A 12,235-nucleotide genomic window follows, 5' to 3' on the forward strand; every position below is an offset into this window, starting at 1 on the left:
CATCTCCAGTAAATTTTTCAATGGATTTTCTGATTCCTGGTCTAAAAGTCCGTCTTCACCATCTCCAGTAAGTTTTTCAATGGATTTTTTGATTCCTGGTCTAAAAGTCCGTCTTCACCATCTCCAGTAAGTTTTTCAATGGATTTTCTGATTCCTGGTCTAAAAGTCTGTCTTCACCATCTCCAGTAAGTTTTTCAATGGATTTTCTGATTCCTGGTCTAAAAGTCCGTCTTTGCCATCTCCAGTAAGTTTTTCAATGGACTTTCTGATTCCTGGTCTAAACAGTCCGTCTTCACCATCTCCAGTAAGTTTTTCAATGGATTTTCTGATTCCTGGTCTAAAAAGTCCGTCTTCACCATCTCCAGTAAGTTTTTCAATGGATTTTCTGATTCCTGGTCTAAAAAGTCCGTCTTCACCATCTCCAGTAAGTTTTTCAATGGATTTTCTGATTCCTGGTCTAAAAAGTCCGTCTTCACCATCTCCAGTAAGTTTTTCAATGGATTTTCTGATTCCTGGTCTAAAAAGTCCGTCTTCACCATCTCCAGTAAGTTTTTCAATGGATTTTCTGATTCCTGGTCTAAAAAGTCCGTCTTCACCATCTCCAGTAAGTTTTTCAATAGATTTTCTGATTCCTGGTCTAAAAAATCCGTCTTCACCATCCCCAGTAAGTTTTTCAATGGATTTTCTGATTCCTGGTCTAAAAAGTCCGTCTTCACCATCTCCAGTAAATTTTTCAATAGATTTTCTGATTCCTGGTCTAAAAAGTCCGTCTTCACCATCTCCAGAAAGTTTTTCAATGGATTTTCTGATTCCTGGTCTAAAATGACCGTCTTCACCATCTCCAGTAAGTTTTTCAATGGATTTTCTGATTCCTGGTCTAAAAAGTCCGTCTTCACCATCTCCAGTAAGTTTTTCAATGGATTTTCTGATTCCTGGTCTAAAAAGTCCTTCTTCACCATCTTCGGTAAGTTTTTCAATGGATTTTCTGATTCCTGGTCTAAAAGTCCGTCTTCACCATCTCCAGTAAGTTTTTCAATGGATTTTCTAATTTCTGGTCTAAAAAGTCCGTCTTCACCATCTCCAGTAAGTTTTTCAATGGATTTTCTGATTCCTGGTCTAGAAAGTCCGTCTTCACCATCTCCAGTAATTTTTCAATGGATTTTCTGATTCCTGGTCTAAAAAGTCCGTCTTAACCATCTCCAGTAAGTTTTTCAATCGATTTTCTGATTTCTGGTCTAAAAAGTCCGTCTTCACCATCTCCAGTAAGTTTTTCAATGGATTTTCTGATTCCTGGTCTAAAAAGTCCGTCTTCACCATCTCCAGTAAGTTTTTCAATGGATTTTCTGATTTCTGGTCTAAAAAGTCCGTCTTCACCATCCCCAGTAAGTTTTTCAATGGATTTTCTGATTCCTGGTCTAAAAAGTCCGTCTTAACCATCTCCAGTAAGTTTTTCAATGGATTTTCTGATTCCTGGTCTAAAAAGTCCTTCTTCACCATCTTCGGTAAGTTTTTCAATGGATTTTCTGATTCCTGGTCTAAAAGTCCGTCTTCACCATCTCCAGTAAGTTTTTCAATGGATTTTCTAATTTCTGGTCTAAAAAGTCCGTCTTCACCATCTCCAGTAAGTTTTTCAATGGATTTTCTGATTCCTGGTCTAGAAAGTCCGTCTTCACCATCTCCAGTAATTTTTCAATGGATTTTCTGATTCCTGGTCTAAAAAGTCCGTCTTAACCATCTCCAGTAAGTTTTTCAATCGATTTTCTGATTCCTGGTCTACAAAGTCCGTCTTCACCATCTCCAGTAAGTTTTTCAATGGATTTTCTGATTCCTGGTCTAAAAAGTCCGTCTTCACCATCTCCAGTAAGTTTTTCAATGGATTTTCTGATTTCTGGTCTAAAAAGTCCGCCTTCACCATCCCCAGTAAGTTTTTCAATGGATTTTCTGATTCCTGGTCTAAAATGACCGTCTTCACCATCTCCAGTAAGTTTTTCAATGGATTTTCTGATTCCTGGTCTAAAAAGTCCGTCTTCACCATCTCCAGTAAGTTTTTCAATGGATTTTCTGATTCCTGGTCTAAAATGACCGTCTTCACCATCTCCAGTAAGTTTTTCAATGGATTTTCTGATTCCTGGTCTAAAAAGTCCGTCTTCACCATCTCCAGTAAGTTTTTCAATGGATTTTCTGATTCCTGGTCTAAAAAGTCCTTCTTTACCATCTTCGGTAAGTTTTTCAATGGATTTTCTGATTCCTGGTCTAAAAGTCCGTCTTCACCATCTCCAGTAAGTTTTTCAATGGATTTTCTAATTTCTGGTCTAAAAAGTCCGTCTTCACCATCTCCAGTAATTTTTCAATGGATTTTCTGATTCCTGGTCTAAAAAGTCCGTCTTAACCATCTCCAGTAAGTTTTTCAATCGATTTTCTGATTCCTGGTCTAAAAAGTCCGTCTTCACCATCTCCAGTAAGTTTTTCAATGGATTTTCTGATTCCTGGTCTAAAAAGTCCGTCTTCACCATCTCCAGTAAGTTTTTCAATGGATTTTCTGATTCCTGGTCTAGAAAGTCCGTCTTCACCATCTCCAGTAATTTTTCAATGGATTTTCTGATTCCTGGTCTAAAAAGTCCGTCTTAACCATCTCCAGTAAGTTTTTCAATCGATTTTCTGATTCCTGGTCTAAAAAGTCCGTCTTCACCATCTCCAGTAAGTTTTTCAATGGATTTTCTGATTCCTGGTCTAAAAAGTCCGTCTTCACCATCTCCAGTAAGTTTTTCAATGGATTTTCTGATTTCTGGTCTAAAAAGTCCGTCTTCACCATCCCCAGTAAGTTTTTCAATGGATTTTCTGATTCCTGGTCTAAAAAGTCCGTCATCACCATCTCCAGTAAGTTTTTCATTAGATTTTCTGATTCCTGGTCTAAAAAGTCCGTCTTCACCATCTCCAGTCAGTTTTTCAATGGATTTTCTGATTCCTGGTCTAAAAAGTCCGTCTTCACCATCTCCAGTAAGTTTTTTAATGGATTTTCTGATTCCTGGTCTAAAAGTCCGTCTTCACCATCTCCAGTAAGTTTTTTAATGGATTTTCTGATTCCTGGTCTAAAAGTCCGTCTTCACCATCTCCAGTAAGTTTTTCAATGGATTTTCTGATTTCTGGTCTAAAAAGTCCGTCTTCACCATCCCCAGTAAGTTTTTCAATGGATTTTCTGATTCCTGGTCTAAAAAGTCCGTCATCACCATCTCCAGTAAGTTTTTCATTAGATTTTCTGATTCCTGGTCTAAAAAGTCCGTCTTCACCATCTCCAGTAAGTTTTTCAATGGATTTTCTGATTCCTGGTCTAAAAAGTCCGTCTTCACCATCTCCAGTAAGTTTTTCAATGGATTTTCTGATTCCTGGTCTAAAAAGTCCGTCTTCACCATCTCCAGTAAGTTTTTCAATGGATTTTCTGATTCCTGGTCTAAAAAGTCCGTCTTCACCATCTCAGTAAGTTTTTCAATGGATTTTCTGATTCCTGGTCTAAAAAGTCCTTCTTCACCATCTTCGGTAAGTTTTTCAATCGATTTTCTGATTCCTGGTCTAAAAGTCCGTCTTCACCATCTCCAGTAAGTTTTTCAATGGATTTTCTAATTCCTGGTCTAAAAAGTCCGTGTTCACCATCTCCAGCAAGTTTTTCAATGGATTTTCTGATTCCTGGTCTAGAAAGTCCGTCTTCACCATCTCCAGTAAGTTTTTCAATGAATTTTCTGATTCCTGGTCTAAAAAGTCCGTCTTCACCATCTCCAGTAAGTTTTTCAATCGATTTTCTGATTCCTGGTCTAAAAAGTCCGTCTTCACCATCTCCAGTAAGTTTTTCAATGGATTTTCTGATTCCTGGTCTAAAAAGTCCGTCTTCACCATCTCCAGTAAGTTTTTCAATAGATTTTCTGATTCCTGGTCTAAAAAATCCGTCTTCACTATCCCCAGTAAGTTTTTCAATGGATTTTCTGATTCCTGGTCTAAAAAGTCCGTCTTCACCATCTCCAGTAAGTTTTTCAATAGATTTTCTGATTCCTGGTCTAAAAAGTCCGTCTTCACCATCTCCAGTAAGTTTTTCAATGGATTTTCTGATTCCTGGTCTAAAAAGTGCGTCTTCACCATCTCCAGTAATTTTTTCAATGGATTTTCTGATTCCTGGTCTAAAAAGTCCGTCTTCACCATCTCCAGTAAGTTTTTCAATGGATTTTCTGATTCCTGGTCTAAAAAAGCCTTCTTCACCATCTTCGGTAAGTTTTTCAATGGATTTTCTGATTCCTGGTCTAAAAGTCCGTCTTCACCATCTCCAGTAAGTTTTTCAATGGATTTTCTAATTTCTGGTCTAAAAAGTCCGTCTTCACCATCTTCAGTAAGTTTTTCAATGGATTTTCTGATTCCTGGTCTAGAAAGTCCGTCTATACCATCTCCAGTAAGTTTTTCAATGGATTTTTTTATTCCTGGTCTAAAAAGTCCGTCTTAACCATCTCCAGTAAGTTTTTCAATGGATTTTCTGATTCCTGGTCTAAAAAGTCCGTCTTCACCATCTCCAGTAAGTTTTTCAATGGATTTTCTGATTCCTGGTCTAAAAAGTCCTTCTTCACCATCTTCGGTAAGTTTTTCAATGGATTTTCTGATTCCTGGTCTAAAAGTCCGTCTTCACCATCTCCAGTAAGTTTTTCAATGGATTTTCTAATTTCTGGTCTAAAAAGTCCGTCTTCACCATCTCCAGTAAGTTTTTCAATGGATTTTCTGATTCCTGGTCTAGAAAGTCCGTCTTCACCATCTGCAGTAATTTTTCAATGGATTTTCTGATTCCTGGTCTAAAAAGTCCGTCTTAACCATCTCCAGTAAGTTTTTCAATGGATTTTCTGATTCCTGGTCTAAAAAGTCCGTCTTCACCATCTCCAGTAAGTTTTTCAATGGATTTTCTGATTCCTGGTCTAAAAAGTCCATATTCACCATCTCCAGTAAGTTTTTCAATGGATTTTCTGATTTCTGGTCTAAAAAGTCCGTCTTCACCATCTCCAGTAAGTTTTTCAATGGATTTTCTGATTCCTGGTCTAAAAGTCCGTCTTCACCATCTCCAGTAAGTTTTTCAATGGATTTTCTGATTCCTGGTCTAAAAAGTCCGTCTTCACCATCTCCAGTAAGTTTTTCAATGGATTTTCTGATTCCTGGTCTAAAAAGTCCGTCTTCACCATCTCCAGTAAGTTTTTCAATGGATTTTCTAATTTCTGGTCTAAAAAGTCCGTCTTCACCATCTCCAGTAAGTTTTTCAATGGATTTTCTGATTCCTGGTCTAGAAAGTCCGTCTTCACCATCTCCAGTAATTTTTCAATGGATTTTCTGATTCCTGGTCTAAAAAGTCCGTCTTAACCATCTCCAGTAAGTTTTTCAATGGATTTTCTGATTCCTGGTCTAAAAAGTCCGTCTTCACCATCTCCAGTAAGTTTTTCAATGGATTTTCTGATTCCTGGTCTAAAAAGTCCATCTTCACCATCTCCAGTAAGTTTTTCAATGGATTTTCTGATTTCTGGTCTAAAAAGTCCGTCTTCACCATCTCCAGTAAGTTTTTCAATGGATTTTCTGATTCCTGGTCTAAAAGTCCGTCTTCACCATCTCCAGTAAGTTTTTCAATGGATTTTCTGATTCCTGGTCTAAAAAGTCCGTCTTCACCATCCCCAGTAAGTTTTTCAATGGATTTTCTGATTCCTGGTCTAAAAAGTCCGTCATCACCATCTCCAGTAAGTTTTTCTTTAGATTTTCTGATTCCTGGTCTAAAAAGTCCGTCTTCACCATCTCCAGTAAGTTTTTCAATGGATTTTCTGATTCCTGGTCTAAAAAGTCCGTCTTCACCATCTCCAGTAAGTTTTTCAATGGATTTTCTGATTCCTGGTCTAAAAAGTCCGTCTTCACCATCTCCAGTAAGTTTTTCAATGGATTTTTTGATTCCTGGTCTAAAAAGTCCGTCTTCACCATCTCAGTAAGTTTTTCAATGGATTTTCTGATTCCTGGTCTAAAAAGTCCTTCTTCACCATCTTCGGTAAGTTTTTCAATCGATTTTCTGATTCCTGGTCTAAAAGTCCGTCTTCACCATCTCCAGTAAGTTTTTCAATGGATTTTCTAATTGCTGGTCTAAAAAGTCCGTGTTCACCATCTCCAGTAAGTTTTTCAATGGATTTTCTGATTCCTGGTCTAGAAAGTCCGTCTTCACCATCTCCAGTAAGTTTTTCAATGAATTTTCTGATTCCTGGTCTAAAAAGTCCGTCTTCACCATCTCCAGTAAGTTTTTCAATCGATTTTCTGATTCCTGGTCTAAAAAGTCCGTCTTCACCATCTCCAGTAAGTTTTTTAATGGATTTTCTGATTCCTGGTCTAAAAAGTCCGTCTTCACCATCTCCAGTAAGTTTTTCAATAGATTTTCTGATTCCTGGTCTAAAAAATCCGTCTTCACCATCCCCAGTAAGTTTGTCAATGGATTTTCTGATTCCTGGTCTAAAAAGTCCGTCTTCATCATCTCCAGTAAGTTTTTCAATAGATTTTCTGATTCCTGGTCTAAAAAGTCCGTCTTCACCATCTCCAGTAAGTTTTTCAATGGATTTTCTGATTCCTGGTCTAAAAAGTCCGTCTTCACCATCTCCAGTAAGTTTTTCAATGGATTTTCTGATTCCTGGTCTAAAAAGTCCGTCTTCGCCATCTCCAGTAAGTTTTTCAATGGATTTTCTGATTCCTGGTCTAAAAAGGCCTTCTTCACCATCTTCGGTAAGTTTTTCAATGGATTTTCTGATTCCTGGTCTAAAAGTCCGTCTTCACCATCTCCAGTAAGTTTTTCAATGGATTTTTTAATTTCTGGTCTAAAAAATCCGTCTTCACCATCTCCAGTAAGTTTTTCAATGGATTTTCTGATTCCTGGTCTAGAAAGTCCGTCTTCACCATCTCCAGTAAGTTTTTCAATGGATTTTTTGATTCCTGGTCTAAAAAGTCCGTCTTAACCATCTCCAGTAAGTTTTTCAATCGATTTTCTGATTCCTGGTCTAAAAAGTCCGTCTTCACCATCTCCAGTAAGTTTTCAATGGATTTTCTGATTCCTGGTCTAAAAAGTCCGTCTTCACCATCTCCAGTAAGTTTTTCAATGGATTTTCTGATTCCTGGTCTAGAAAGTCCGTCTTCACCATCTCCAGTAAGTTTTTCAATGGATTTTCTGATTCCTGGTCTAAAAAGTCCGTCTTCACCATCTCCAGTAAGTTTTTCAATGGATTTTCTGATTCCTGGTCTAAAAAGTCCGTCTTCACCATCTCCAGTAAGTTTTTCAATAGATTTTCTGATTCCTGGTCTAAAAAAATCCGTCTTCACCATCCCCAGTAAGTTTTTCAATGGATTTTTTGATTCCTGGTCTAAAAAGTCCGTCTTCACCATCTCCAGTAAGTTTTTCAATAGATTTTCTGATTCCTGGTCTAAAAAATCCGTCTTCACCATCCCCAGTAAGTTTTTCAATGGATTTTCTGATTCCTGGTCTAAAAAGTCCGTCTTCACCATCTCCAGTAAGTTTTTCAATAGATTTTCTGATTCCTGGTCTAAAAAGTCCGTCTTCACCATCTCCAGTAAGTTTTTCAATGGATTTTCTGATTCCTGGTCTAAAAAGTCCGTCTTCACCATCTCCAGTAAGTTTTTCAATGGATTTTCTGATTCCTGGTCTAAAAAGTCCGTCTTCACCATCTCCAGTAAGTTTTTCAATGGAATTTCTGATTCCTGGTCTAAAAAGTCCTTCTTCACTATCTTCGGTAAGTTTTTCAATGGATTTTCTGATTCCTGGTCTAAAAGTCCGTCTTCACCATCTCCAGTAAGTTTTTCAATGGATTTTCTAATTTTTGGTCTAAAAAGTCCGTCTTCACCATCTCCAGTAAGTTTTTCAATGGATTTTCTGATTCCTGGTCTAGAAAGTCCGTCTTCACCATCTCCAGTAAGTTTTTCAATGGATTTTCTGATTCCTGGTCTAAAAAGTCCGTCTTAAACATCTCCAGTAAGTTTTTCAATGGATTTTCTGATTCCTGGTCTAAAAAGTCCGTCTTCACCATCTCCAGTAAGTTTTTCAATGGATTTTCTGATTCCTGGTCTAAAAAGTCCTTCTTCACCATCTTCGGTAAGTTTTTCAATGGATTTTCTGATTCCTGGTCTAAAAGTCTGTCTTCACCATCTCCAGTAAGTTTTTCAATGGATTTTCTAATTCCTGGTCTAAAAAGTCCGTCTTCACCATCTCCAGTAAGTTTTTCAATGGATTTTCTGATTCCTGGTCTAGAAAGTCCGTCTTCACCATCTCCAGTAAGTTTTTCAATGGATTTTCTGATTCCTGGTCTAAAAAGTCCGTCTTCACCATCTCCAGTAAGTTTTTCAATCGATTTTCTGATTCCTGGTCTAAAAAGTCCGTCTTCACCATCTCCAGTAAGTTTTTCAATGGATTTTCTGATTCCTGGTCTAAAAGTCCGTCTTCACCATCTCCAGTAAGTTTTTCAATGGATTTTCTGATTCCTGGTCTAAAAAGTCCGTCTTCACCATCCCCAGTAAGTTTTTCAATGGATTTTCTGATTCCTGGTCTAAAAAGTCCGTCATCACCATCTCCAGTAAGTTTTTCATTAGATTTTCTGATTCCTGGTCTAAAAAGTCCGTCTTCACCATCTCCAGTAAGTTTTTCAATGGATTTTCTGATTCCTGGTCTAAAAAGTCCGTCTTCACCATCTCCAGTAAGTTTTTCAATGGATTTTCTGATTCCTGGTCTAAAAAGTCCGTCTTCACCATCTCCAGTAAGTTTTTCAATGGATTTTCTGATTCCTGGTCTAAAAAGTCCGTCTTCACCATCTCCAGTAAGTTTTTCAATGGATTTTTTGATTCCTGGTCTAAAAAGTCCGTCTTCACCATCTCCAGTAAGTTTTTCAATGGATTTTCTGATTCCTGGTCTAAAAAATCCGTCTTCACCATCCCCAGTAAGTTTTTCAATGGATTTTCTGATTCCTGGTCTAAAAAGTCCGTCTTCACCATCTCCAGTAAGTTTTTCAATAGATTTTCTGATTCCTGGTCTAAAAAGTCCGTCTTCACCATCTCCAGTAAGTTTTTCAATGGATTTTCTGATTCCTGGTCTAAAATTCCGTCTTCACCATCTCCAGTAAGTTTTTCAATGGATTTTCTGATTCCTGGTCTAAAAGTCCGTCTTCACCATCTCCAGTAAGTTTTTCAATGGATTTTTTGATTCCTGGTCTAAAAGTCCGTCTTCACCATCTCCAGTAAGTTTTTCAATGGATTTTTTTATTCCTGGTCTAAAAGTCTGTCTTCACCATCTCCAGTAAGTTTTTCAATGGATTTTCTGATTCCTGGTCTAAAAGTCCGTCTTCTCATCTCCAGTAAGTTTTTCAATGGATTTTCTGATTCCTGGTCTAAAAAGTCCGTCTTCGCCATCTCCAGTAAGTTTTTCAATGGATTTTCTGATTCCTGGTCTAAAAAGTCCGTCTTCGCCATCTCCAGTAAGTTTTTCAATGGATTTTCTGATTCCTGGTCTAAAAAGTCCGTCTCCACCATCTCCAGTAAGTTTTTCAATGGATTTTCTGATTCCTGGTCTAGAAAGTCCGTGTTCACCATCTCCAGTAAGTTTTTCAATGGATTTTCTGATTCCTGGTCTAAAAAGTCCGTCTTCACCATCTCCAGTAAGTTTTTCAATGGATTTTCTGATTCCTGGTCTAAAAAGTCCGTCTTCACCATCTCCAGTAAGTTTTTCAATGGATTTTCTGATTCCTGGTCTAAAAAATCCGTCTTCACCATCCCCAGTAAGTTTTTCAATGGATTTTCTGATTCCTGGTCTAAAAAGTCCGTCTTCACCATCTCCAGTAAGTTTTTCAATAGATTTTCTGATTCCTGGTCTAAAAAGTCTGTCTTCACCATCTCCAGTAAGTTTTTCAATGGATTTTCTGATTCCTGGTCTAAAAGTCCGTCTTCACCATCTCCAGTAAGTTTTTCAATGGATTTTCTAATTCCTGGTCTAAAAAGTCCGTCTTCACCATCTCCAGTAAGTTTTTCAATGGATTTTCTGATTCCTGGTCTAGAAAGTCCGTGTTCACCATCTCCAGTAAGTTTTTCAATGGATTTTCTGATTCCTGGTCTAAAAAGTCCGTCTTCATCATCTCCAGTAAGTTTTTCAATCGATTTTCTGATTCCTGGTCTAAAAAGTCCGTCTTCACCATCTCCAGTAAGTTTTTCAATGGATTTTCTGATTCCTGGTCTAAAAAGTCCGTCTTCACCATCTCCAGTAAGTTTTTCAATGGATTTTCTGATTCCTGGTCTAAAAAGTCCGTCTTCGCCATCTCCAGTAAGTTTTTCAATGGATTTTCTGATTCCTGGTCTAAAAGTCCGTCTTCACCATCTCCAGTAAGTTTTTCAATGGATTTTCTGATTCCTGGTCTAAAAGTCCATCTTCACCATCTCCAGTAAGTTTTTGTGCAGACTGAACTTTTTGCTTTATAAGTGGAGTAGAATTAAGTTGTTCATTCGATACGAAACATTTTTAGCGAGAAAATTGAATGTTTAGAGTGATAGGTTTCCTAAACTCTGTTGTATATATTTTTTCTTTGGGACAACTTATTGCAAATGGTGAAATCTGGCATTCTCCGAACTTGAAAAAAAAAGTTCAGTCCTTGAGACCAAATAAGGATTTTTTTTATAGATCTAATCGATTGAATCGTTTAATTCAGTAATTTTTGTCAACTGGTATCTGAAAAAAAACGTTTCAATCATGCTCCTTGCGATTTGAACAATTTAAAAAAATTTAAAATTAAAGGAAGAAAAGTGGAAAAAGTTTCCGGATGGCTGAAACGAGCGGGATTATTTTGCTCTGGATGCTCTTTGATTTTTTTTGCGTTTATAATAGTCAGTTAAATTAATTGGCTTCTTTTCATTTTCCCCCATTGAAATTCAAGATTGAACATATAATTTACGGGAGGCCATAATGTTATGAAATTTAGTTTGACGTAGAGAAGAGGGGCGGATATAGGATTTTCTCGAGGGGGGCGGGCGGATTTTCAAGAAAAAAATCGAAAATTTTGTCGACCTTTTTTAGGTCGATCAAATTGATTTTGAAAAAACAGGCTGAAAAAGGCTATATATATACCTATTTTGTACACATTATATAGTACAACTTTCACAGTTTTTATTGTAATACTCTTGATACAAAGAATTTTATTGTAATACTCTTGGTACAATTGTAATTCTCTTGGTACTACTTGCGACAAATTCTCTTATGTTTGACGTTTGAATTATGTCTTCATAGGGGGAACATTTTTTTCTAGGTTCCCAAAGGGGGTATTTGAAGATATCCGAAATTTTAATAAAAACAGAAATTGCAGTGTTTTTATATCACAAATTGCAGTGTCTAAAAAAAGGGAATTTGAGCAAAATTTGATTGTCTGAGGGCACTCTAGAAATGCCAACTTAAGTTTAGAGTCAACTTATGCTTAATTGCGATTAGAAACTGATTTTGACTCATTAACAAAAGTTTTACATCAGTTTGATAAATTGAGTACTTTTTTAATTCGGCCAAAAATAGTTTTATTATTGCCGTAATAATAGATAAAATAATTTTGAATGATACTTTGGCATTGTGAATTGGCTTGCTTTTAACCAATCAAGTGCAAACAAATTTGTTTCTCTTCACTTATTCCTAGATTTCCAAATTTGGGTCGAATAAGGAAAACCCGACCTTTGGGCAAAAAATGTTTCATGGTAATTCTGATTTTAGTTTTTTTTTTGTTTCAGCACGAGCAGTTCATCTCGACCAAAGGAACACGCGCTGTCGAGTCAGATGACGAAGGTCAGTTATACAATCCTCATCCATATCATGTGTTATATTACAAGTTCTTTTTCAAACGCTCGAACTTTAGTGAGCGTTAGCAGATGCGGATTTAGGGGGGACGTCCCCCCTTTCCTCAGGGACTTGACCCCCTACCCCCTGCCGACCCAAAGGGTCCCCCTTTATACTATTTTGAGACATCCATTTTTGGTTGACTGACCTTAAAATTTTTCTAAAGGTGCCTTTGGCGCCAATCGTTCCTAATTTTGAGGGGGGAGCGCGCGCCGAAAAAACGCGACTTTTTGGTCGGAATTTTCCAAAAAATGCCTGAAAACGTTTTTTTGGCCTTTTTTCAGAAATTTGCCTGGCGCGCAGAAAATGAAAAGTTTGGTCAAATTTCGGTCT

At 37.3% G+C, this 12,235-nt stretch overlaps 1 protein-coding gene across 1 annotated transcript in view; it reads left to right on the forward strand.

Moving 5' to 3' along the window:
• The window catches only part of LOC134843901 (uncharacterized), a 681,357-nt gene that overhangs the window by 636,700 nt on the left and 32,422 nt on the right, over nt 1-12,235 (forward strand). Inside the window, exon 52 of the mRNA XM_063860276.1 lies at nt 11,797-11,851. Within this exon, the coding sequence (XP_063716346.1) occupies nt 11,797-11,851 (55 nt within the window). The remainder of the gene's footprint in view (nt 1-11,796; nt 11,852-12,235) is intronic.

Source organism: Symsagittifera roscoffensis, chromosome 1, assembly GCF_963678635.1.
Source record: "Symsagittifera roscoffensis chromosome 1, txSymRosc1.1, whole genome shotgun sequence".
Lineage (NCBI taxonomy): Eukaryota > Metazoa > Xenacoelomorpha > Acoela > Convolutidae > Symsagittifera > Symsagittifera roscoffensis.